Genomic DNA, 26,575 nt, shown 5'->3' with positions numbered 1-26,575 from the left:
AATCACAGTAAAAAATAACGTGTTAAAATTGGGAAGGGTATTGCGAAGGTCTTACGGGTGTGGAACGACATGCTGGTGAAGGGGTGATGATTTTGGGCTTGTTTTCTAGCCACAGGCACTACAAACCCGATTCCAAAAAAGTTAGGACACTGTACAAATTGTGAATAAAAAAGGAATGCAATAATTTACAAATCTCATAAACTTATATTTTATTCACAATAGAATATAGATAACATATCAAATGTTGAAAGTGAGACATTTTGAAATGTCATGCCTAATATTGGCTCATTTTGGATTTCATGAGAGCTACACATTCCAAAAAAGTTGGGACAGGTAGCAATAAGAGGCCAGAAAAGTTAAATGTACATATAAGGAACAGCTGGAGGACCAATTTGCAACTTATTAGGTCAATTGGCAACATGATTTGGTATAAAACGAGCCTCTCAGAGTGGCAGTGTCTCTCAGAAGTCAAGATGGGCAGAGGATCACCAATTCCCCCAATGCTGCGGCGAAAAATAGTGGAGCAATATCAGAAAGGAGTTTCTCAGAGAAAAATTGCAAAGAGTTTGAAGTTATCATCATCTACGGTGCATAATATCATCCAAAGATTCAGAGGATCTGGAACAATCTCTGTGCGTAAGGGTCAAGGCCGGAAAACCATACTGGATGCCCGTGATCTTCGGGCCCTTAGACGGCACTGCATCACATACAGGAATGCTACTGTAATGGAAATCACAACATGGGCTCAGGAATACTTCCAGAAAACATTGTCGGTGAACACAATCCACCGTGCCATTCGCCGTTGCTGGCTAAAACTCTATAGGTCAAAAAAGAAGCCATATCTAAACATGTTCCAGAAGCGCAGGCGTTTTCTCTGGGCCAAGGCTCATTTGAAATGGACTGTGGCAAAGTGGAAAACTGTTCTGTGGTCAGACGAATCAAAATTTGAAGTTCTTTTTGGAAAACTGGGACGCCATGTCATCCGGACTAAAGAGGACAAGGACAACCCAAGTTGTTATCAACGCTTTGCATGAGTGCGTGTGGCATGGGCAGCTTACACATCTGGAAAGGCACCATCAATGCTGAAAGGTATATCCAAGTTCTAGAACAACATATGCTCCCATTCAGACGTCATCTCTTTCAGGGAAGACCTTGCATTTTCCAACATGACAATGCCAGACCACATACTGCATCAATTACAACATCATGGCTGCGTAGAAGAAGGATCCAGGTACTGAAATGGCAGCCTGCAGTCCAGATCTTTCACCCATAGAAAACTTTTGGTGCATCATAAAGAGGAAGATGCAACAAAGAAGACCTAAGACACTTGAGCAAGTAGAAGCCTGTATTAGACAAGAATGGGACAACATTCCTATTCCTAAACTTGAGCAACTTGTCTCCTCAGTCCCCAGACGTTTGCAGACTGTTATAAAAAGAAGAGGGGATGCCACACAGTGGTAAACATGGCCTTGTCCCAACTTTTTTGAGGTGTGTTGATGCCATGAAATTTAAAATCAACTAATTTTTTTCCCTTAAAATGATACATTTTCTCAGTTTAAACATTTGATATGTCATCTATGTTGTATTCTGAGTAAAATATTGAAATTTGAAACTTTCACATCATTGTATTCCTTTTTTATTCACAATTTGTACAGTGTCTCAACTTTTTTGGAATCAGGTTTGTATAATGCTGCGTATTCCAAGGCGTTTCAGTGGGCCTTTAAATATGCCTACCTGTTATGCCAACTGAGATAGCTTTGCTTACTCGGAGAGTTTGGTACTTAAATAACATGTATGATTTATATGTTACTTGCAAACATTTTGTCTTCAATTTTGTCTCAAATCATGCATCAAGTACTGGTCACAGATGGCAATAATCCACTTCATTTAACATTATTTTACAACTATATAATGTGTAATTGATTGTTTACAGTGTGGCTATACATCACAACATAGATCTAAATAATCAAGCCCAAGGGTAATCAGTGATGTCATCATATATGACATCACTGTGATGTTGATGCTGTTCCAGACAGTCCTGGATGGTTTGAATGACTGTTGCTAGGCGACGATCTAGAGCGGAAAGATGTGGATCAGTAAGGAGAGGAGCCATCGCTGCAAGGGGATCCTGAGCCAAAGATGCACGCATGACATCACTCAACCGATACAGCGGGAGAGAGAGCAGACGTAAACGAAGCAACGTGGAACGACGGACCCTGAGGGAAAGAGCAAGGAAATAATAAGACGATAAAAAAAAAACCACAAAGTAACTAATTGTTACTGATGTTCACTTTACCTGCAGCACTGCACAAGAGGAGCCAAAATAGAAGGTTCATCTTTGGAGTGACGTCCAAACCTATAACATGCACATCATTTGCACACAGAAGCATCATGCCCATTCAAAGTGATCCAAACAAAACATCATCAGAAAACCTCATGGACTATTGATTTTGAATACTCACGCTCTTCCGTTGTCTAAGTGTATGAGAAATGTGTCATTGCCAAACTTCTCAAATGTTTCATAGTGGTGCCTATCCATGTTACCTGAAGATGGTAGATGGAAAGTATCAGGAAAACATGAAGATTTTAGAGTACTGACCTACCATATTAAATTATTACCATATTCATTACATATACCCTGGTACTGACATGTGACACCAAGATATTTGAAAGCAAGCCATGGTTAGCGTACAAAAACATGGTATTTCTGTGGTATACATAGCAAACCATGTTACTTTTTTATAAGTGTTCACCCTTGAGTCATCTGTACTATTCCATTACTCACTCATAAGGAAGTCCAGAATGCTCATGTCAATCAGATCCACCAATCGAGTGCCTCGGTCGTAGGGAGGAGACTTTTTTACTGAGACACAGTAGTTGTTATTTGTCTCCCACCTGTTACAGAAATAATCATTGGTTAGATACTGTGGCTTCTCCATTGTGAATCACACATTGTAAATAGCCTATGTACAAAAACACAACAAAGAAGAACGTAAAAGAAAGTCAGTGGGGTCCAGAAAGCAACTTTGGACCACATTGACTTTCACAGAAGAATCAAACAGATTTAGAATGACATGAACGTGAGTAAATAATGACAATGTTTTCATTTTTGGGTAAACTATCCCTTTAAATAACAAAAAACACACACTCCACCCACAGAGCCAGCTTGCTTCGGCTGTAGGACCGCCTCCAGGGGCTCTTCCATGAGCGGCGCTGTGCCAACGACAGGTCTGGCAGCATAGCAGCCAAAGACCCCTCTATCATGACGGGACGTCCACAGATAGCATGCTCCGTGGAGCAGTAATAGGAACACTGGCCGTAAAAACACGCATTCCCCACTGCAGAAAGTGCAAGACAGATTGTGACTTATAAATACACCATGTTCCAGAGGAAGTGATGGAGGAAGATAAGAGCCAAGTGGGACGAACCTGGGGAAGTGAAAAATGTTGTGGCCAGTTTATGGTCAGTGGTGATGTCTTTGATCTCTTTTATTACATTAATAAGCCTCCCAACCACTGGAGGCACCCTTCTGAAACCCAGTATCCCTTATTGTGAAAGAGAAAGAGTTGTGTTCAGAATAGAATACAGAATGTGCATCAGCAGGAAGAATGGGTAAATTGTGGGATCCTGACTGACACTCAGCATATATACTTGTAAATATCAAAATTTTATCAAATAGTTCTTATTAAGTAGTAAATGTCAAAGTGGACGAATACCAATTGGCCCAGCACAATTAATATTAGCTTTCTAACAGGCGCGCCGTTGACACGGGGGACAGGGGGGTCAGGACCTCCGCAGTTTTGAAAAGACAGAAATCGACCCCCGCACTTTTGATAAGGGCTGCTTCAATCAGTCACACTATATCATCTTTTACCTTAGGATATTTTCTTTCAAATGAGACCATTTTCACGTTTCTGTGAGCTTTCGTTCGTAAATAATCAACTGTTTTGTCGCGGATATGAACAGGAAATCCGCTCTCGAACAGAGAAACACGCGATCTCCAAACAATCGATCAAAGCGTGCTAACGTTTTAGGACAGGTCGATGGTATATAAATCATGCCCGAACGTTAGCGTTTGTCAATCAAGCCATTCAGAAACTGAGAAATTTGACACTTTAAGGTAAGGAGGCTGATCTCTCAGGTTGACGCGCGAGCTGGCTTGACTGAAGTTTTCGTGAGGATTTATAGTTTAAGGACTGTTTTGATTTACATCTAATTACATCTAGAAAGGTAAAAGCATTGATGGCATCTATAAAAGAGATATCTGAAAGCGAAACGAAAGTAATAATTGCCTCGACCAGCGACGCAGTGGGGAGGACGCAAGAGAGGAGACCTGCGCATTTAATTGGTATGTATATGGTGTAATACCGCATTTACAATGCTTATCAGTGGCGTGCACTTTGATCGCGAAAGTGAAAGTGCCCTTTGCGGCAAATAGTTGTAGATGTCAGGGTATTTCACGTTGGGTCATTCATTTGGATAATTTCTCCAACAAAAGGAAGGTAAGGAAAAGGAGCACTGACACAGACCAATTAATTTAGTTTCTCAATATACCTCCTCTTCTCAGGTTCACATAGGGTGGTGAAATAATCCTTTGACATGGTTAAAAATAATGAATGTTTTTTTTTGTTTTTTTATAGCATATCCTGTCGCCGATTACGTTCCCCTCCAGTGGGCATTGTTCTCAAGACGAATATGACACGTTGCGCTCTGTCTTAGTTGCCTGTATCCACTTTTGTGTCCTTTAACGCTCGTTTTTTCTCGTTTTTCCATAACAAGAAACTAAGTAACGTAATTAGTTACTTTTTATGCATTACTTTTAAAAAATAACTTTTTATGCATTACTTTAAAAAAATACTTTTAAAAAATAACTTCTGAGTGATTAGCTAATGAATCATTCAGAGTGATTTGTGAACCGATTTGACTGATTCATTGAAAAGAACTGACTCATAAAAACAACTCACACATGAATTAAATGTCAGTACATGTCTCTCTTACCTGTCCAGGTGGAAGGCTGCGATTTCAGCATTGTGCCTCTCAAAGTCAGAGAAATAATACAGATTCACATTGGTCTCCTCATGACGTTCCTGTCTTCAGTTGAATGAGAATGATCTTGAATTACACTAACATACTGTATCTGAGCTGCTTCACTGTTCCTTTACAATGTCTTATGGGTTGTTCAACAGACTCCACTGCACTGCATTGCCTTGCCATTGTTTTTCATTGCATTTTCCAGTGTTTGACTGTTGCACATGACACAACATTCCAAAAATGCACTGCTCAGGTTAAAAGTAGTTAATCTTTTAAAAAATGCATCTCAATACCTTGCATTTTTCATTCCACTTGCATTTTTTCATTTCACTGCTCTTAGTGTCATGCTTTTAAATGCCAGTTCACACAAAACACATTTTTTTTGCTTATAGAAATGTGAGATGCAGGTCAATAAGATTGAAAAAGCGCAAATACATTTTTAACCTGAGCAGCATTGTGTTTTTTTAGACCACCATGTCATATGTGAAATGCTGCAAAAGACACGAGCGCAATGTCTGACATGTCTGTCTAGCACGTGTTCATGAACAAAAACAACAGAAAGGCAGCACAGTGGAATGCAAAAACATGCTCTAAAAGTCTGTGGTTCAAATCAGAATTTCTCACTCATTATAGCACTGAATGATTTTAATAATTAATAAGCAAATAGAAAATGTCTATCAATTAGTCACTTAAACTATCCTCATATACAGGTGCTGGTCATATAATTAGAATATCGTGAAAAAGTTCATTTTTTTATTGTAAATTATTTTTAAAAAAATGAAACTTTCATATATTCTAGATTCCCTACATGTAAAGTAAACCATTTCAAAAGTTTTTTTTTTTAATTTGTTGATTAGAGCGTACAGCTAATGAAAGTCCAAAATCCAGTATCTCAAAATATTAGAATATTTACATTTGAGTTTCATTAAATGACCATCCCTACAGTATAAATTCCGGGTATCTCTTGTTCTTTGAAACCACACTAATGGGGAAGACTGCTGACTTGGCAATGGTCCAGGAGACAATCATTGACACCCTCCACAAAAAGAGTAAGTCACAGAAGGTCATTACTGAATGGGGTGGCTGTTTACAGAGTGATGTATCAAAGCATATTAAATGCAAAGTTGACTGGAAGGAAGAAATTGGGTAGGCAAAGGTGCACAAGCAACAGGGATGACCGCAAGCTTGAGAATACTGTCAAGTAAAGCCAATTCAAACACTTGGGAGAGCTTCACAATGAGTAGAATGAAGCCGGAGTCAGCGCATCAAGAGTCACCACACTCAGACATCTTCAGGAAAAGGACTACCAAGCCACTTCTGAACCAGAAACAACGTCAGAAGCATCTTACCTGGGCTAAGGAGAAAAAGAACTGGACAGTGAACAGTGGTCGAAAGTCCTCTTTTCAGATAAAAGTAAATTTTGCATTTCATGTTGAAATCATGGTCCCAGAGTCTGAAGGAAGACTGGAAAGGCACAGAATCCAAGCTGCTTGAAGTCTAGTGTGAAGTTTCTGAAGTCAGTAATGATTTGGGGGGGGGGCCGTGACGTCTGCTGGTGTTGGTCCATTGTGTTTTATCAAGTGCAAAGTCAATTCAGCCATCTTCCAGGAGATTTTGGAGCACTTTATGCTTCCATCTGCTGACAAGCTTTATGGAGATGCTGATTTCCTTTTCCAGCAGGACTTTAGCATCTGCTCCTCATATACATACACAAATAGACAAATATAATGATTTGTTGTACTAAGAGGCACATGCTTGAGTCTCACTTCATGGGTTTGAAGAGCGCCTTTCCATAATTACGAAATGACATCACCAACTTCAGCTGCGTCCCACCTGATTTTTGCACTGAAAAGTACCAAAAAAGCTTGTTAATGAGACTTAATATCTCACAATTACAACTTTATTTCTCAAATGTAATTTTAACTTTATATCATTGCATCATTTGTTCTCATAATTTTGACTTTATTTCTAATAATTTAATTAATTTTTCATAAATGCAAAGTTCAGTTAATTCATCTCTCTTTCCTATCTATAGGCAATCTTATTTATTTTCCAAGAGAGTTTTCTTTAGCCCTCCTCCCCAGCACCACCTGTCTAGATGTTCTACAGAGCTTTTCCCTGCATTACCTTCCTAATCCCTGTAATTTTGAGAATGTTTCAGCAGAAAAAATCATGTCAGAAAACGTGCTCATACCACCAGCAGCGATCTTGTCCGCCAAGATCAACTCCATTCTTATCAATAAAATGCTACAAAATCTATTTTGTGAGTTGTCATGGTTGAACTGTTCTTTTAAATCTTACACTGTGATTTTACTTTAAACTTTGTCTCACAATTACTGGGAGGTGGAAACTTCCAAGCACCTCTCATCCTCCTCCCTCCTTCTTTCTCATATAAAGGCCTTGCTTTGCAAAATTTAAGGTCACCTACCTGCACTGACAATGCGGTGGGATGCCAGCTGCTGAGTCAGCGCTGACAGACTGGGATCTTTGTGCTGATACATCTGCCAGCGAGATATACCAAGGTGAAACCGGAGCCAAGGCGGATGTGTCTCGGCACTGGCGTTCCAGATGATAGGATCATAGCCATCCTCATTAGCACTCAGCCTAAGGATGGGAATCACTTATGTGTTTTTGACTGTATAGTAGTCATAATTAAAGGTTTACCAAGTAATTATGTTTGTTTTAATGGCTGATATGGCAGGAGTCTTGAACTTTATACTGACATCTAGAGGCCAGGATGCGGCATTACAAAAAAAAAAAGAAAAAAGAAAAAGAATGAATGATTTCATCGTAATTATCTTGATCCAGTTATACTGAATCATTGAAAATTCACTTAAAATTCACTCACAAATAAATCATCACTATGATTTGCAAGTAGGTTATGTATATATGTATGTATGTATGTGACCCGTGCTGGCAAAATAAGCCGCAATGCTAATTTCGAGCAACAGGGCAAAACAAGTGAAAAATGTCCATTTTGGTGGAAATTAAAGTTTTCACAAAAATGACTTCATTAAGCCCTCGTCTAGCGATCCCAATGCTCCAAATAGCAATTAAACATCTAAAAGTATCTTTATTTGTACGTTTTCTGAGAGGAGTACCTTTCCTTTGACCATGAAAAAAAGCTGTTTTTCTGTGCTCGCTTTTTGACAACTGCCGGTTCCCCTCAACACAAGTTTGCTATCATTTTAAAGTGCAGCATTCCAACTTTTTGAATATTCGTAGAATAGCCTATTCATAGTCTGAACCAATGAAATGTGATTTCAAACTCATGCTGATGTAAACAAATCGATCTTACTCACGCTGGCTGACTGACAGATCCGAAGCGCGCACAGATGCTTCAGACCCGATATACTATACACATATACACAGAATTATCTGTCTTGGCGAGTATTCATGCAAACATTATCTGTTATGTTTTAAGTGAACGTTTGGTTAACTGTTGGGGGAAAACATCTGATATGTAACATTATATTAGATCTGTTTTGTACAGTTGGTCTTAATATATAGGCTGTCTGTTTCATTAATGTTAATCAAACAATTGTGGAACCATGGAAAAAGTTGAATATATATATATTCAACTATAGTATATATAATATTATAGTATATATATATACTGTATATACTTTATATAAATATATATAGCCTGGATTATAAGAACAAACAAATCCACATGTAGCAAAAAATACTGATGTCATAAAGTCCTCACCACTGCTGAGTGCTACGCTCTTCCTCTTTTCTTTTCGTTCTGACTTTTAGCAACCAATCACCATCAGGCACAGGTGGGGTGAGCATATTATACAGCGGGTGGGAGAACAGAGCCTCCAGTTTGGAAAGGTCATCTGCTGCACTGTCTATTTCCATTTTGTGGGTGACAGTTCCTACAGCAGCCATTGTGTTTGCTGAAGTAGATGTATTCTGAGTGAAGAAGCTGATGGAGGTCTGGATGTCAGGGTGCGAGCGGGGCTCACAAGAAGTGTGGTACATGGACAGGACAAGTGAAACCACGAGCAAATGCAGACTCAGGAAGACAATTAATAGCCACATACGCAAAGTCTGTAAACGTCGACGTGTGCATACTCTCATTGTACTGAAATGAGATAGCAAAGAGAATTAATTTCAAATCTACAGTCGTCCGTATTAAAGAATATAAAGCAAAACATACCCGGCTTCCAGTTTAAGGTGTTTTCGTCTCTGTCTGCCTGGACTAAAAGGAAGCTCACATTGTCCTTTAGACCTTCATTCCCCTGTTTGCTCTCTTGCACTCCCTGTGTCTCTCAAACATTACAGAGGAGAGGTGCCAGGTTAGGCTGATCTGAATGGACGTGTTTACTTTACCCCCTGCAACGTCTAGCAGAGTGGTAGTGTATTCTCTACTAAGAACATGTATTAAATGATAGGGGAGAATGGGGTAAACTGTGCCACTTTTTACCAAAGTTGTCCTCTAGCCTCCTGCGACCCAAATTTTTTCATTTTTTTTCACATTGGGAAAGAGACCATGTGCTGCATTTTTAGTCCAGGAGCATCTTAAAGAGGTTTTTACAGTGATACTGAATGTTTGGGGGATTGGCCATGAAAATAATAAATTCACTTTTTACTTATAAAAAGATAGCTGACACTCATATCGAATTATCTATTATTATTTTTTATTTAATATTATTTATTCATTATTTATACATTTTTGTCAATTTTTCAAATGCTCTATCATTTATATAATGCAAAACTACAATGATGTGGGGAGGATTTTTTTTTTTTTTCAAGATTAGACAAGAAACAATTTAATAACAAATTATCCCATTCCAACTGTATCCCAAATCAGCCAGGACAACGCTAATATTAATACTGATGAAAATAATTTAATTAATATTATCAAAAATTATCCAAATAAAATAAAAAAACAACTATTAATATTTTAATTATATATTAATATTAAAATACAAAAATAATGTAATAAAAATGTAATAAAATATTAATATTTTATTTTGTACTATAATATTTTATAATAAATTATAATGGTTTTCCTTTTTATAAACATAAAAAAAAAAAAAAATCCTAATAGAAAAACAGAAATTTGGTCAAAAAATCTTTGTTGTTAATGCTAATATTAATAAAAATAATTTATTTAATATTAATCTAAATTAAACTTAATAAAAAATATATTTTCAAAAAATTAAATATTCAAACGTAATATATAAAAAATATGAATGTTAAAATAAAAATAAATCATTGAAAATTAAATAAAATATTAATATTTTATTTTGTATTATTCTATTTATTTATTTATTTATTATAAAACAAATTGATTTTCCATTTTTATAAACATAAAAAATTGCATTCCTGATATAAAAAGTGTGGCAAAAAAATCATTGGATGGACTGAACAAACAGAAATTATATAAAAGTTGCAGAGCATTCTGAAATGTTGTTCTTAGCTTCTTTTCCCCAATATTCCCTAGTGTCATAAAGCTTTGACATAAAAATCGTTTTAACTAGAGTAAAACGCAAATTCTACTAACTAGACCATTTCGAATCAGGTGAGACAGGTGCACAAATGCTCTTTTGGGTCTCATAATTTCACACTGTATATCTGATGGGGGACCTCCTCACCATGGCAACAGATTGGCATGTGCATCTCTCAAGCACACATGCACCCACATTAACCACACATCTAATCGCGCCCCAGCAGATGAATAACCCGGAGAACACCACACACCGCCTGCTGCTTTTGTGATCAAATCTGCATGTTTGCTAATCGTGGCATGCAATAAGAAATCAGATACACAGCAGAAGGGGAAGTGTATGGCGTAACTATGATAGATAGATCGATAGATAGATAGATAGACAGACACACAGAAGTGCATGTACGCATATATAATTAGTTATCATTTTGTGTCCATCAGCGGATGGTCTTTGATGTTTGTGCGGGTTGCTAAGTAACAGTTTTGAAATGAAACTGATCAAAAGGGAAATGCCAGAAGGCCAAATGTTTAAAGCAAAGTTGTTTACAGTGTGGGAGGCTGCTTAAAGCCTTTTCAAGAGTTTCATTAAGTGCTGCAGACCAAAAGATTGACTGTGGTTTTATAATATGTCAGGCAGGAAGATGCATTTCACCATTTCAAGCTCACACAAAAGTGAAAATTCTTACAAACCCAAATGATACTTTTTTTCTTTGCTGGGATGCAGAAAGAAATATGGGGTGAAATCAAATCAAATCAAAATTAACCATCTATTTTCTAAATGCATGCTATAGATCTTATTGTGAACAATTAATCTGTGCATAAAACATATGACAATGTTTTTCTGGTATTACGGGATGTCATATTGGTGCCTGCAATTTTACAAATCATAACCGTATATTTCATTAAATGATATAACATTAATATACCAATCCTTGGTTATCAAAATCTTTCAGGCAGGAACTTCTGGAACTTCCTTTTTTTCAGTAATTTATAGTTTTTGCTTGCAAAAAACACAGTATTTTTACAGTAAAATTATAAACACAGTTACAGTTAAAAAATTAGCAAGTTTTACTGTAGAATATTTACCTTTTACAGTGTTGTGATGCAGTTTCATTCATATTTGAATGTACATGAATGCAAATAAGATTTGAAAGCTGCAGCAGAGATTTCAGTGAATAATGGTGCTCAAAATATAGCACACAGTTTATGAACTATTTTAATTACTTGTTTTAATTTTTTGGATCTTGACAGCACCTGTGCCATATTTCATTTAAAGGAAAAGAGCAGCATGAACATTCTGCTAAACATCTGTTTTTTGTGTTCCACGGAAGAAGAAAAAAATTGGAACAGCATGAAGTTAGTAAATGATGACAACATTTGGTAAAGTATTACTTATTAAGCATAATGTGCAATGCCTGATGCACAGGTAAATGTACTTTTGCTGTAGGTATGAATATTTAAAAGTGAAAAAGGTGAGCAAAGAAAGGTTAATGTGTGTTTATGGATATGGAGGGCAAAGTAACCTGACAGCAGGTCAGTGTGTGTGTGTGTAAACAGATGCTCTGAGCCAGATTTCTACACTCCCTTGTGCAATAATCTGTCAATAAAATGTGCCTCAACAACTCAACATTTGAGCTCATGCTCTTTAAAACCACTTCCTTCCTTAATACATACATATAAATTAAATAAATGAACTGCCCATGACACATGATGTGGTTTAGAGCAAAGGATCATGGTATTTTTCTCCACTGACTGCCATTTAAAAGCAGTGTTGGGGAAAGTTACTTTTAAAAATAATGTGTTACAATTAGTTCGAAAAGGAAATTACACATTCTACAGAGCCCCTATAGGGATACGTGATGGGAAAAAATGTGAGATGGGAGGAAAAGTTGGGGGAAAGTTACTTTTACAAGTAATGCATTACAATATTGCATTACTCTTTAAAAAAGTAACTAATTGCGTTACTTAGTTACTTTTTATGGAAAGTACAAAAAAAAACACAAATGTGATGTTTATCTAAAGTCATTTTTGCTTATTAGTATGGTTTAATTGGATCATCAAAGGTCAGTAGCAAAGACATTTGTTAATAAAGTGAGATTAAATACATAAAGTATATTTGTGTTATTTAACATTTAAATAGTGCAGGTTGGCATAATATTCTGAGTTTGTATTTCACTGTTTTTATTTATTTTGAGGAATACTGAATGTGTTTTTGTGCAAGTAAGATGAGTAAATGTATACTCTCATTTAGTCTAGAACTACAATAACCATCATGTTCACACAGCGCACACAACACCTCTGATCTAATGAAGTAATGTGTTACTTTACTAGTTACATGTGAAAAGTAATCTGATTACGTAACTTGCGTTACTTGTAATGCATTACCCCCAGCACTGTATTTCAATGCTTTTGTGTTCTCTCGCAATTACATAGTTGGGTAATTATATTGTATACAATTTGCGGGTATCAGGGAGCTATCAATATGCGAGGTATTTAAATCGCTTTTGAACGTGCGCTCTCTTTCGAATTCGCGATCACGCGTACTCTGTGTATAGGGAGCACTGGTACTGACCAAACTTTTTGCAAGATAAGATATTTGTCAATAACGCTCATGATTTGTTGTGCAGCAAATCATCTAACATAGTCCTGTCAGTCATCTCTCCTTACTCTCTTCACGTGAGAAGTTAAATCTGATGTACTGCAATGTAACAGACTGCCACACCAAGCCTAATCATGTCCCTTTAGGGGCTCCGTAGAATGCGTTACTCATTTTCAGTGCCTTTCCGAATTCGGATTTAGGCTTCGGGCATATCCCTAGTTACAATATTGCATTACTCCCTAAAAAAAAGTAACTAATTGCATTACTTAGTTACTTTTTATGGATAGTAATGCGATGTTGTTTGTTTCTTAATAACAAAATAAGTACTATTTTTATCAAATGGAAAGGCCCTTTCACACCGAAAGTGAAATGAATAAGACACAGGCTAAAGGAAATGCAAAATTATACCTGTACAGTAGAGGGTGCAGATTAAACACAAATGTGCTGCTTCCCTAAAGTCATTTTTGCTTATTAGTATGATTGAACTGGATCAAAGGTCAGCAGCAAAGACATTAGTTAATAAATTGAGATTAAATAAAGTATATTTGTGTTATTTAACATATTTAATTATTGCAGGTTTGCATAATATTCTGAGTTTGCATTTCACTGTTTGTATGCAAGTGAGATGAGTAAATGCATGTTCACATTTAGTTACTTTTAATGCGTTACACTAACACTGTTTAAAAGGTATAAAAGGTATCCATGGAACGTTTCCATTCCACAGTAGGTTCTTTATAGTGGAAAAGGTTCTTGAAATTTTTAAGATGTTCTTCAATCTAAGAAAAAAATGGTTCTTTTAACAACTGTTCACTGAAAGGTTCTTTGGGGAACCAAAGAAAAAGTTCTTTAATGGCATATGCTGCAAAAAACCTTCCTTTAGAATATTTTTAAGAGTGCAAGATAAAAAGGTACAAAAAAATAGTTTCACTTCTAATGGGGTTTTATTACACAAGACAATGACATAATAGTCATTAATAAAAACAAATACACATTGCAGCTGTGCAAAATGTACAACTCTTATAAAATATCTGAAGTTTTGAAAACAGATCATACGTATTCACATATTCATTAAAAAATAGCATTTTGTCTTATAAAAATACTTTATCCTTCAGAAAAAAATGTAAGGGATAGAAATGATAAGCAGGACGGACAGAAAGGAGACAGATGGAGAAAAAGAGTGGCAGAGATGGACAATAAAACCCACAGATGGCCTGCCAGCCAACTGTTAAAATGAAGATGAAAACATAAAATGCTACATTCAAAATAAAAAGTACAAAATGATGCACCCTGTTCAGTACAAATTAAATAATCAAACAATAAAGAAACATATATGCGTACTTGTGGCACATCCATTATTAAGTCAGAAAGCACATGAAAAGTGTTTGAGTTAGGAACACTTCCATACGCACACCGCCAAACTTCCACCGAAGAACATGTAAAGAAGGTTCTTCACTTCGTGCGTAATTTCGAAACCAAAGCCCTCGCCAATCACCACATGCCAAGAGTTCCCAAACTTCTTATCCATCGACTCCTTAATCATTTTAGCAGCGCTCTGTTGAGAAAGAAAGAACCTTAAGAGTAAAAAATCCCAAAGGAGATCTTATTAATATCTCAACTGCTTCTCCTAGATGGCAATGTGAGCTAACCTCATTATTAGTGGCAAACTTCTCGCACGCCGTAACGCAGAGCTCCATGGTCTCCACCCGCATCTCCTCAGACATATCTGTGTGCTGTGGAGGATATATATGTTGCGGGTCAATTTGACCCACATCGATATTTGGTGGTTTGATGTTTGTCTTTAAGTTTTGTGACTTTTTTGTCATTTAGGGTCATGAACATGCCTGCATGTGTCAACACTCTGACATGTTGTGGAATGTGCATGCAAAATTTACATTACAATTATGATGTTTGCGGGGCAATTTGACAGACACAAAATAAAAACCTTTTTTTGTTATGTTAGTTCTCACATACTGTCTGAGGGTACTATTGACATTAGAGCTGCATGGTTCTGGATAAACTGAAAATCACATTTTTTTCAAATATTAGAGATCACAAAAATGTTTAATTAAAGGGTTAGTTCACCCAAAAATGAAAATAATGTCATTTCTTACTCACCCTCATGCCGTTCCACACCCATGCTTCATTAAGCTTCGGAGCGTTATGAATCAGCGTGCCGAATCACGATTCGGATCGCGTGTCAAACCGCCAAACTGCTGAAATCACGTGACTTTGGCGCTCCGAATCGCTGATTCGACACAAAAGATTCATAACGTTCCGAAGCTTCATGAAGCAGTGTTTTGAAATCGGCCATCACTGTATAAGTCGTTATTTTGTTTTTTTGGCGCACCAAAAATATTCTCGTCGCTTTATAATATTAATATTGAACCACTGTACTCACATGAACTGTTTTAAATATAACTTTAGTACCTTTCTGGGCATTTGAAAGTGTAAATTAACTTGCTTTCAATACAGGTCTCACTGAGCCAACGGATTTTATCAAAAATATCTTAATTTGCGTTCCGAAGATTAACGAAGGTGAGTGAATGAAGGGTGAGTAATAAATGACATTATTTTTGGGTGGACTAACCCTTTAATTGGAATGAATTCTTAAAAAAATCAGCTTGAATGAATGATTCATTGACTCACTCATAATTACTTCACTTGTTTCTTTACCGGAAGAATCAGTTTTTCTGAACAAATCCCTTGATTGAATGATTCAATGACAAATACAGTAGGATTTTTTTAACAGTTACTTGTCACCACCTATGGTGTAACAATGTAAGCGATAAAAATTTACTTTCAAAGGTGATTTGCTCTATTTTGATCAATACCATAAACATCAGTGTTTATATCTGAACTATAAACTTTATCCCAGTACTTCTGTGATCATATGAATATTTGTTACACAGAAATAATGATGCTGTATGGTTGAAAAGACATGACAACTGCTTTCTCTAGCTCAGCGGCAGCGACGACGCACATTTGAATGTCCCGGTGTGATTTTGTCAAAGGTTTAATGGACACAGGACAATCACTGTCATTTAGGAATAAGATCACATGGGTGTTTGCATTGAGATTGCAATCTTTTAACAATTAATCAAGCAGCTCTAACTGACATTTACATTTGTTCATTTGGCAGATGCTTTTATTCAAAGAAATGTGCACTGTGATAACGGCTTACACTTTTATCAGGTAAAGTGTGTATCTTGCATTTCAAACTTTATGACACTCAATTACAAGTTTATATCTCACAATTCTAAAAAAAAATAAAACAGGTAATTGTGACCTTTTATCTCACAATTCTGACTTTTTTTTTTTTGTCACAGTTATATCCCACAAATCAGATTTTTCCTCAGAATTGTGCGATATTAACCCACAACTGCAAGCTAAAGTCAGAATTGTGAGATTAAAAAAAAACAATTTCTCTCTATGGTGGAAAGAAGCTTCCATAGTTTAAAATATTGATAACTTGTGACTAATTTTTTTAAAAAACTGTTTTAAAATTTTGATTTTATACATAAATTCTATGTGTATATATATATATGTTTTTTTTTTTTTTTTTTTTTACACATATATTTACAGGCTTTTATGTTAAATGTGATTAATCGATTTGACAGAACTGTAAATAAACATGAGAACAATTTATGTATTATATATATATATATATATATATATTATATTATATTATATTACATACATACACACACACACACACACACACAAAAGGCTTAACAGATTTTTGGTGGTTTTCAAAGTGATTTTTGGTGAATTGTATTTGACAAGCGCCAAAAAAAATCATACCCAGAATCTGAACTTAATACAATGAGATCATCAAAAATGTAAATCCATTCAACAACAGTTTTTACCCTTATGAGAGGAAAGCTGTGTAGTCTCTTATAGTCTGCCTCGTCCTTCTTGCCATCAACTGTCTCTGCCATGACGTTTAGCTCTAGATGAGGAGACATGGAAGGTTTAAGATACCAGAAATCAGATCTTTTGAATCTAAGATGGGTATGGGAAACTGTGGTATCATTAATACCATGGTACTTTGACATATACCATAGTACAGTAAACGTACTTCAAATAATACAATGACATTTCTATCATAGGGTTCGTTTCTATTGTAGGGTTCATGATATTACCATGGTACATTGTCCAAACAGCGTTAATACCATAGTACTTTTTGAAAATATAAATGTTATATAAAAGCATATTTTAAGGTGGTTACTAATAGTTGCTGCATGCTCATAAAGCGATTATTAGCTTTGCTTTGGAAAACGAACAGTATAATATCAGGAAACCTGCTAGCTTGTTAGCATTGTTAGCTAACTTGAATGGTTAGGTCTCTAGTTTTTATTTCCTTTAAGGGTTTTTCGCTACCTAAGTATTTAACGTTGCATATAAACTAACGCAGGGAGTGTGAAGAGACATTTACGTACCGTAATGAAAGGAAACTCAAGTTCTATGTGCTTAAACCGACGTCGCTAGGGAGACATGTCCACCATAGCAACCACTCCTCCGCGTCAGCTGTGCGCGTAACCCCGCCTCTCGCAAAGTGTAGCTCGTCGTGATTCGTTCGTGGGCGTGTCGTTAATTCGTTCAGTAGAACCACCGATAATGAATTTCTACGGTCATTTAGCAAAGAATTTTTTGGTATTCATTATTTTGCAATATCTATTGGGACAAAGCATGGAAAATGCACATTAAAGAAGTATATTTGTGTATTTAATGAGCTTTTTCATTTGCAATTATGCAATTATTTATTTTATTATGAAAATACCAAATACATAATAATCTGACTTTGCAATCCACATTTCTAACATTTTATAGACTTTAAATTCTAAATAAAACATTTGGAACAAACTTAAAATAAAAAAAAAGCACTGAAAACATGTAATGTTTTGCAGTAAAAGCACTGGATTGTTATGTAACATTTTGTCTGTTTTGTGGCATTGAATAATAAACAATGGTCATTTCATTAATGTATTCTGGAAAAGGTTACTTTAAAACATTCAACAGACCACATCTGTTATGTTTAAAGTCAGTGTGAATCAGAAGTTGTGATAGTCTTTTCTTCCCTAATGTGACGTATATCAGAGTGAAACAGCTTCTTGAACAAGAAAAATGTAGGGCGGGACTTGATTTTTGTCCATTGGGAATTGGTTGGATAGCGGGATGCTTGTGGTTTGCTATTGGTCGATCTCAAGTGAGTGACAGGTTGTCCCGCCCTCGCGCCAGTAAACATGTCATCAGAGAAGAGATGAGCTACAATGGGGAGGGGAAGTTATTTTGATTAAAGATTATGAGGGCACATTAATTAACTTTCATAATGACTTTAAAATATATAATACACATTATTACTTGTCTTATTGTTTTTTTGTTTTTTTGTTTGTTTTTTATAATTTACCCAAAAATTAATAGTTATCATTTACTTGCCTTAATGTCATTCCAAATGATTAGGCTGCATATTGACAGCTTTTATCCACACAAGAAAATAATGATATGTTTTTTGTAGTAGTAGTTGTTGTTTGTTTTTTTGCAAACTATCCCTTTAAGCTCAGTATTTTATGAGCACAGACACCAGCTGTGTCATGTCCCCATTTAACCCTACTTCATGATAAAAACTGCTGTCTAGATGCTGCATTGGTCCCACACTACATTAATCTTTGTTGTTTTCGCTCTCACTTTTTACTGACCTGCATTAAGCTCTAGATACATCTGTGCACAGCTGGTGAGTTTGACCCAGATAACTGTCACACTGATCTAAGACCTGTCAGCAAGAGTTTATATGTGTATAGTTATATATACAGTATATATATATATATATATATATATATATATATATATATGATTACCATTGTAAAAATTACCATACACTACTGCAATACTATAATTGTTTGTGAAATAATCACTTACTTGACCCAGTAAAAACATTTTTAGTTCCCCATTTCAGTCAAATACGAGGCATGAATTAGAAATGCTATGTGGTTCAAATTTAACAACAGAGAAACTTTACAACACTGCAATAAAGCTCAAGTGTGTGATTTTAAATACTGAATACTCATCCCAATTTAATATTCAGGGACAGCATTAAGCTAGCCATTTGTAGGTTCGGATATACAGTACGTAAATGCATTAGGATTTTGAGGCACAGCATTTGATCATCTAAAAGCTTTCCGTGAGTTTCTCAGACAGACCATGCTTTGATTTGTGGATTAGGGGATTTTCAGTTACTAGATAGATTTACAAAAAAAAAAAAAAAAAAAGCAGGGGGAGGGGATAATCTAATCTCTGATTTGAGAAAGAATATAAAGAGAGGTTAAGAATGGTACTTTATGAGAAGAGAAGAGAAGAGAAGAGAAGAGAAGAGAAGAGAAGAGGCTTGCAACAGATGGTAGTACGGCTGTGCATTGAACACAGAGACACTTACAGAGCAAGAGCGTTACTACCAAGAAAAGCAGCACTTTATGAACATGTCCAACAAATGCTGCAGGGAATAAAGGCAGCTTTTGTACACCATCCTTGTCTTTTTTTTTTTTTATTTTTTTTTATGTGATTATGTTTTTTGTAAGGATGCCCAGCTGGCTTATTGTGTGTTATTAAACTTTGAACATATTTGAAAAGATTAAATTAATTGATATGGCAATTATAGAGATACAGTACAGTACAGTGGAGGAAATGCAGAGGGAATAAAGGTTGCTGGTGGGAGAGAAGCAGCAGGGGTCAGTGTGATGGAGGGGGTGATTAACATACATCTATAATTCAACAGCAGCAGCAGCATGAAGAGAGAGAAAGAGAGGATGAGAATGAGAATAACCAGGATTTGCACAGAATTGCATTAAAAAAAAAAAACACTGATCCATTTATAATCCCATTGTGCATGTACATTATTATTTTATGTATATATTTTATGTTTTGTTTTGTTTTGGATTGGTTTGAGGAGTAGTGGATAATAATTAGTTTGATCAGTCATGATCAAATTTATTTAGATAATCATAAATTATAGTAAACAAAACTCCTAGATAGATAGATAGATAGATAGATAGATAGATAGATAGATTTTGCTGTTAATCTTCATGCAGTTTAAAAAATAAACACATACATAAGTAAACAAGACAATGCACTCTCATATTTATTTTCTTCACCTTTTTTAATATTTTCATCCACATTTGTCACAATATCATTGTAGATCCTTTGTGGTGCATATATGAAGAAGCACTACACTGACATTACAGCTGATCATCAACCAATAGCAAAAGTCAAATAAACAGGCACTTCCCTAAGCTTTTCTCTGTGATGGGGCAAGGAGGGCTATAGGCACAATGCAATGGTAACACACGACAAGATGCTAAATACTGTTTAACATTCATATTTTCATAGTGTGTGGGCTGCACATCAGATCTTTAAAATTTAGTGTGACGTTTAAGATACTAAGCCTCAAATAACACATTTTGGTTAAAATATTTTTGGATCTCGCTGAGCCCGTGAGAGAAAATACATTGCAGAGTAAGGACTCGTTTCACCAGATGCCAAGATGCAAAAATTTTAAGACATGTTATGATAAAGATAAGATGTTGTACACCTTTAAGTGCAGCTTGACGGAAATAACAGTGTATTACAAGGGAAGTGACCCTAAGGGACCGGTAATAAAAACAAGAAAGGAAAAGGCTGCTCTGGGAAAGAAGCGAAAGCTCAACTTTACACAAATAATAAAACAAGAACAAGACAAGTACTGTGAGAATGAGCCACATCCATCTTATTAGAAAAACATTCTCTATATCTGAAGGGACCACTGTGTGGTAATGCTTTGAGAAGAAGGGCATGAAATAACACAAGCAACACGAGATGCAAACAGGCCTTCGGCAGCAGCTCTATCCGAACTAACACAACCAAACACACAGACAAATCCCTTCCCTGCAGAAATGAACACTCAGTGAGAATGTAGCTCTATGGTAAATACATTCTATACATAGACCGGGACCACAGCACAGCACACAGCACACCTTTCAAGCCTTTTTTTGTCTCATTTACCACCTCCATAAAAAAAGGTATCAACCCATGGCCCCGTTCATTGTCGGGGATGGGAGTTCTGAACACAGGGGTCCACGGGGTCCTTGACGGCCCCACCAAACACGTCCACATCTCGGTCTGTCCAGGGCACCACGTTCCCCAGCCGTGGCGATTCTGGGCAAGCCGCCAGAGCGGCCACTTCTGTTGGTGACAACACTCGGTCCCACAGGTTAAACAATGAAAGCTCCCCAACAAGAGCCTGGGATGCGTCAAACCTCCCACCAAGGGTGTCCTGCAGTGTAGCCAAGGAGAACCGAAGGGTTACACATCGATAAACGCAATGTTGCATCAAAAATAATGTGCAAAAATGGTACCTTTAAGGGACAACACCTTGTCAAAGGGGTAGTACCTTCAAAGGCACACCTTTGTACCTCAATGACCCCTGAAGGATGCAAACAGTGTCAGGGAAAAAATTGCAAAAATTGTACCTTACGCTTGTCACTGGTGCAGTACACTTAAATGAACAACTTTGTACCTTATGTACCCCTAAAAGGTGCATTTTAGTAGCTTATTGTAGAAAAATTTACCCTTAAGGGTATTACTATGAACCTTTTAAGAGTACTGCCCCATTGACAAGCTGTTGCACCCCTAAAGGTTACAATTTTTGCATTTTTTTCCGAGAGTGAAAGCGCACCTTTGAGGATGTATTAAGACTCTTCCAAAGTTCACTGTCTTGCTCACCTGTTCTTGTCCCAATACCAAGACGCCCCCGGATTTGATTGGGTGCCATGCGGACAACCCTTCACCCCGTCCTCTCAACTTTCCGCCTTGATATGCTTTCCAAACTCCATCCCGTAGGGTCCAACTCACACATATGTGCTGCCAGATGCCCTGGGGCAAAGACAGAGGCAGTTGTGCCACCTGTAAATGGAGGGAATGTAGAGTCCATCAGCTGTATTGTGCAAGGTTGCTCTGAATAGAAGGTGTAGTGGGTCTTACCTTATCATTGATGAGTAGTTCTGCAGGATTATGAATGCCCTGCAACAGGACAATTTCATTGGGTTGTTCTGGTACAGCGTAGGAAAACGGTGTCCCAATCCCACTCTCGGCAGGCTTGAGCCATAGACACACCGTGAAGGCGTACATCTCTGGAATATTCCGCCTGACAAGCCCATACATGTAGTTAGTCCGCACGGGGAAAGAAAGTTTATACCCTTGTGGGTAACTGTAATCTGTAAGACCTGAGAAGAAAAGATTAAGAGGATGAGTTTGAAATGGAGAGGAAATTTCATCCCCTTTCCCCTGACTTTGACCCAACCCTCCTCCTTACTCTGTTCAAGCTCTGCAATACGCTCTTGAAGGGTATTGAGTCCCTGGTCGATGTGCTGGTGGTGGCTCTGGGTCTCTTTGCGGAGGTTCTTCCTCTCCTTCTCCAACAGTCTTATCTTCTTTTCCAGCTCTCCCTCCAGATCCTCCACAGGCCTGCCAGGCTCGCCCACCACTACGCTCCCCAATGTGCTCACAGTATGCTCAGTGTGGTTCATTACTGCGGGGCCTATTTCCAACTGAGAAAGAATTATGCAAGAAGTCATTATTGCAAAACCTAATTTATCCTGTTCAGCATGTGTATCTCATTATATTAGATTCATTTGCATTACAAGAACTCAAAAGAATGATTTGTTCTTGAATTAGACATATTTTTTACATGATTTCTCATTCAAGGAGAAATAGAGATGATATCAACATTTTCAGTGAATAAAGTTGTAGATATTGTTCTGTTCCTCAAAAACCTATTATATGGTTTTAGATCTATCTTAAATAGATAAATCTTATGGTTCTTTTACATCTTTTCCTAATCTGTGTTATTTTAGTAGTATTTATATAGCCTACTATTACAGTATTTATTAATATTTTGAAATAACTTATATTTTTGCAATTTTATGTTTTTGTCTTTTTTATAGTTTTTTTTTATATATATATTTCTATATAACTTTACATTTATTTATATATTTCATTTTAATTTGAGTAATTTTTATACTTCAACTTATTTTATTTCAGTAGGTGCCAAGTTTTTCCATAAAATATTTATTTATTATTTTATTCCAGCTTTATTTCAATTAACAAAAAAGATTTTTAAAAGTTTTAGTTAAAGTCTATATCACAACATCTACAATTCAGGTGTGATGGGGACAATGTTCCAGCTAGCTGAGACCCTGTACTATTCTCTCCTCTCTCATGATTTATGTATATGCTTTTCTACCCAGGAGATGAACAAGATGGAGGGGAAATGAATCACCTACTAGGTGAGAAAGACAAACAGAGACATATACTGCAACATCTGTGAGAGTTCTCCCCCAAATCCCCAGCTCTTTAACATTTTGATGCATGTCTGCCTACAAGTTTCCCAAAACTGTTTCCCCTCTATGGCACCAAATTCCTTTTCAGACTGAGAATTGTACTGTCAAGCCTTAAAGTGCTTATTATTAATATTACCAACCTCCAACTTCTCTATGCGATCTTTGAGCTGAAGAATCGCTCTCTCCAGTTCCTCCACAGCCCGCGCCGTCTGCAGCTGCGTCGCAACCGAGCTGCTCACATCATCCCCGGCCATGTGGCGCCGGTTGCTCGCCCATACTCCCATACTCCGCTCGTGCAGACTCCTTTCCTCCAGTCCGTTCTCACACTCCGTCAGCTTCCCGGTTAGCTCAGTGATGGTCCTCTGATCCATGAGGATTTGATCGTTCTGTTGCATGACGATCTGTCGGAGCTCTTCAGCTGTGGTGCGGAGGCTCCAGTCCTCCTCGTCGGCAAAAGGGTCATCGGCTTGTTGTCTCAAATCCCTTGATTTGCAATCACTGATGGGAACAGGGGTACAAATGAGTCGGTTGAGGGTGAACTGTTTGGGACTTGGCCCAGTCACGTCCCCAGTACTCAATTCATTGAGCGACGGCATCTCCAGGCCGATGTCCAACCCGCCTCCTTCATAAGATTCAGCACCATGGAGAGCTCCGAGCGGGCCGGCGTGCGCCACGGATCCAGGCAGCGGCTCCAGGAGCGAGAGCGAGCCGTTGTCGGAAAGCGCCTGGGGCGCGGCGGCCGATGATCGCGAGTACACGCTGGCGATGATGCAGATGACCGCGCCAAGAAAAGCCAGGAGGCCAGCGGAGACTAAAACCACGACGAACTTCATCGCGTCAATTGAGATTTACAATAAAACGCTGAATGTAGTTTTATGAGTGTTTAATAATTACTAAACAAATTTAAACGATTTAACATTTATCTTTCTTTATCAGAAGCAGGTCTGGATGAAATGAAGGTCGATCGCATCGGCTGTTTTTCCTCCGCTCTCAGCAGATGATGCTGTGCCTCCTCCTCTCGTGTTGCTAAGCGCCCCTTTAGCCGGTTTCTATGGCTACTGCGCGCGAGAGAGGGCGGTGAGAGACTGTGGTAAAAATGCGTGATGTGTCACATTGATGTAAACACCTTTTGGTCTCTTCATCATCTATGAATAGGCTACTCTGGTAGAACATGCGAACATACTGAGATACTGAAAATGCAAATTAGAGCATTAACATTGTTAGCAAATTTTAGTGATTTTTGATGACTGAATAAATCTGATTTGTAAAATGCAGTTATTTCCTCTTTGTGTAGCATTAAACAGTGCTGTATCCTGACGCATGTGTTAAAAAAAACTTTATCAGCTATGGAAATGACAGTTTTGCCCTTTAAACTCATCCAAACAGATCAAACAGATCATCAACTAAACATTCCCTAAAGCAGGGCTCCAGAACCTTTTATTCTAATGTGGGACAGCTCGATTTGTAATGGAGCACAGATAAAACGTTTTTTATTTATAGGTAGGCTACGTGTTGAGAACGCATGTAATGTATATGTAGTATTTTTAACACAAGCAAAATTTTAGGATACAATTTATACCTTTTAAGTTTACCCAATATATGCCATTCAAAGGTTTGGGGTTGGCAAGATCTGTAAATCTTTTTGAAAAAAGTCTCTTCTGCTCACCAAGGCTGCATTTATGTGATCAGAAATATTGTGAAATATTATTACTATTATAATATATTCTAAAATGTCATTTTATTCCGGTGATGTTTAAGTATCACTACTCCGGTCTTCAGTGTCACGTGATCTGAAATCATTCTAATATGCTGATTTGCTGCTCAATAAATATTTCTTATTATTATCGATGTTGAAAGCAGTTGTGCTGCTTAATATTTTTGTGGAAAACGTAATACAACTTTTATTTTTAGGGTTCTTTGATTATAAAGGTTCAAAAGAGCATTTATTTGAAAAAGTCATTTCTACCTATTGTGCCTCATAAGAGCCGTAGATAAGACCTACCCGGTTCCAATCATTAACCCATGTGGGCAGACCCCAAGAGGCCCCAAACTGGTTACCCATCCGTAGGTTACCCATTCGGGCTTGATGGAACCCATCAAGTGGCCATTATCCACCCATCTGGGCTAACCCATGTGGGGAATCCACAGAAACTGAGGACAAAATTAGCTGGGCCCCAAATATTAGTGCAAGTGCAACCCCTTTGGGCCCCATATGGGTGTGCTGGTTGGGTTGTAACAATGTAGAAGTCTTTACTGTCACTCTTGATCAACTTAATGCATCCTTGCTGAATAAATGTATTAATTTATTTCAAAATACAGTAGTGCATGTGTGTGTATTTATAAGATATCGAGTAACTTACATTTTAGACACAATATTGCCAATTATTTTGTCTAATTTCGCTCCATTAATGACAATAGTACCAAACAATGCCAAAGTATGTCTCTATTCTGAAACATTTAGAGATTGAATAGTTGATTCACAGCCGCTTGTTTCATTCCTGAATGAATCAGTTATATTGATCAAATCTGATGGATAAATGATGACTCTCTCAAAGACCAATCAGTTGTCACCACCTACTGCGGAATCTATGTAAACTTCAGGTATATTGTAACTGCGTGAAGTGGAAGTGAGTCTATCAGTGGCCTCGGATAACTGTTGTCTGTAGAGCTTAAACTGCCCTACACCGGCTTCATGACTTCCCTCCCCAATGACCTATGCCCACTCGTCTCCCAAGTGCGTCCTTTCCTCTTCTCCCTGCATGAAGCCGGCTGCCCTCGTGAGCACGTGAAGAATACACTGAATATATGTATATATCCAAACGCATCTTGGTCTTGAAGTCGTGACTACTTTTTTTATACACTAAAAGCAACTTAAATAATTATAGCGCACATTACTCACTTTAAAACAATGCGGGGAAAGGGCAGTATTCCAAAGACTCCAAAATCTTTTGAATCCTTCATACACAAATATGCCAGTAAAGAATACTTACTCATCCGAATATGTGAAATAAAGAGTCCCAAAAATAACATAAAATGTGTAAATAATTAAAAACAATCAAGTAAGCAAATTACACTGTGTATAAGCTTTGAAGATTTTTTTGAAAGCATCATGTTTATCAT

At 37.1% G+C, this 26,575-nt stretch overlaps 3 protein-coding genes across 3 annotated transcripts; all 3 read right to left on the bottom strand.

The window, feature by feature from the left end:
* Positions 1-1,678: 1,678 nt before the first annotated feature.
* fam20cl (family with sequence similarity 20 member C, like) lies at positions 1,679-9,934 on the bottom strand. Its single transcript, XM_051911377.1, has 10 exons — positions 8,741-9,934; positions 7,460-7,635; positions 6,798-6,876; positions 5,000-5,091; positions 3,429-3,545; positions 3,158-3,338; positions 2,786-2,895; positions 2,463-2,544; positions 2,297-2,356; positions 1,679-2,216 (listed from the first exon to the last, which is right to left on the bottom strand). Exons 1-10 carry the CDS (start codon positions 9,115-9,117, stop codon positions 1,967-1,969), a joined length of 1,524 nt encoding a protein of 507 aa, XP_051767337.1. The 5' UTR covers positions 9,118-9,934; the 3' UTR covers positions 1,679-1,966.
* A 4,073-nt stretch (positions 9,935-14,007) lies between these two features.
* On the bottom strand, positions 14,008-17,694 carry dnal4b (dynein, axonemal, light chain 4b). Its single transcript, XM_051911180.1, has 4 exons — positions 17,528-17,694; positions 16,955-17,037; positions 14,735-14,818; positions 14,008-14,640 (listed from the first exon to the last, which is right to left on the bottom strand). The coding sequence occupies exons 2-4, from the start codon at positions 17,024-17,026 to the stop codon at positions 14,476-14,478; spliced, it is 321 nt and encodes a 106-aa protein (XP_051767140.1). The 5' UTR covers positions 17,027-17,037; positions 17,528-17,694; the 3' UTR covers positions 14,008-14,475.
* A 2,525-nt stretch (positions 17,695-20,219) lies between these two features.
* On the bottom strand, positions 20,220-24,498 carry nptxrb (neuronal pentraxin receptor b). The gene is made up of 5 exons (XM_051911345.1): positions 23,596-24,498; positions 22,429-22,663; positions 22,098-22,339; positions 21,840-22,019; positions 20,220-21,390 (listed from the first exon to the last, which is right to left on the bottom strand). The coding sequence occupies exons 1-5, from the start codon at positions 24,286-24,288 to the stop codon at positions 21,157-21,159; spliced, it is 1,584 nt and encodes a 527-aa protein (XP_051767305.1). The 5' UTR covers positions 24,289-24,498; the 3' UTR covers positions 20,220-21,156.
* Positions 24,499-26,575: the final 2,077 nt, after the last annotated feature.

This window comes from Ctenopharyngodon idella, chromosome 10, assembly GCF_019924925.1.
Source record: "Ctenopharyngodon idella isolate HZGC_01 chromosome 10, HZGC01, whole genome shotgun sequence".
Taxonomy (NCBI): Eukaryota; Metazoa; Chordata; class Actinopteri; order Cypriniformes; family Xenocyprididae; genus Ctenopharyngodon; species Ctenopharyngodon idella.
The sequence above is the reverse complement of the archived record's forward strand: the minus strand, read 5'-3'. Positions and strand labels throughout refer to the sequence as shown.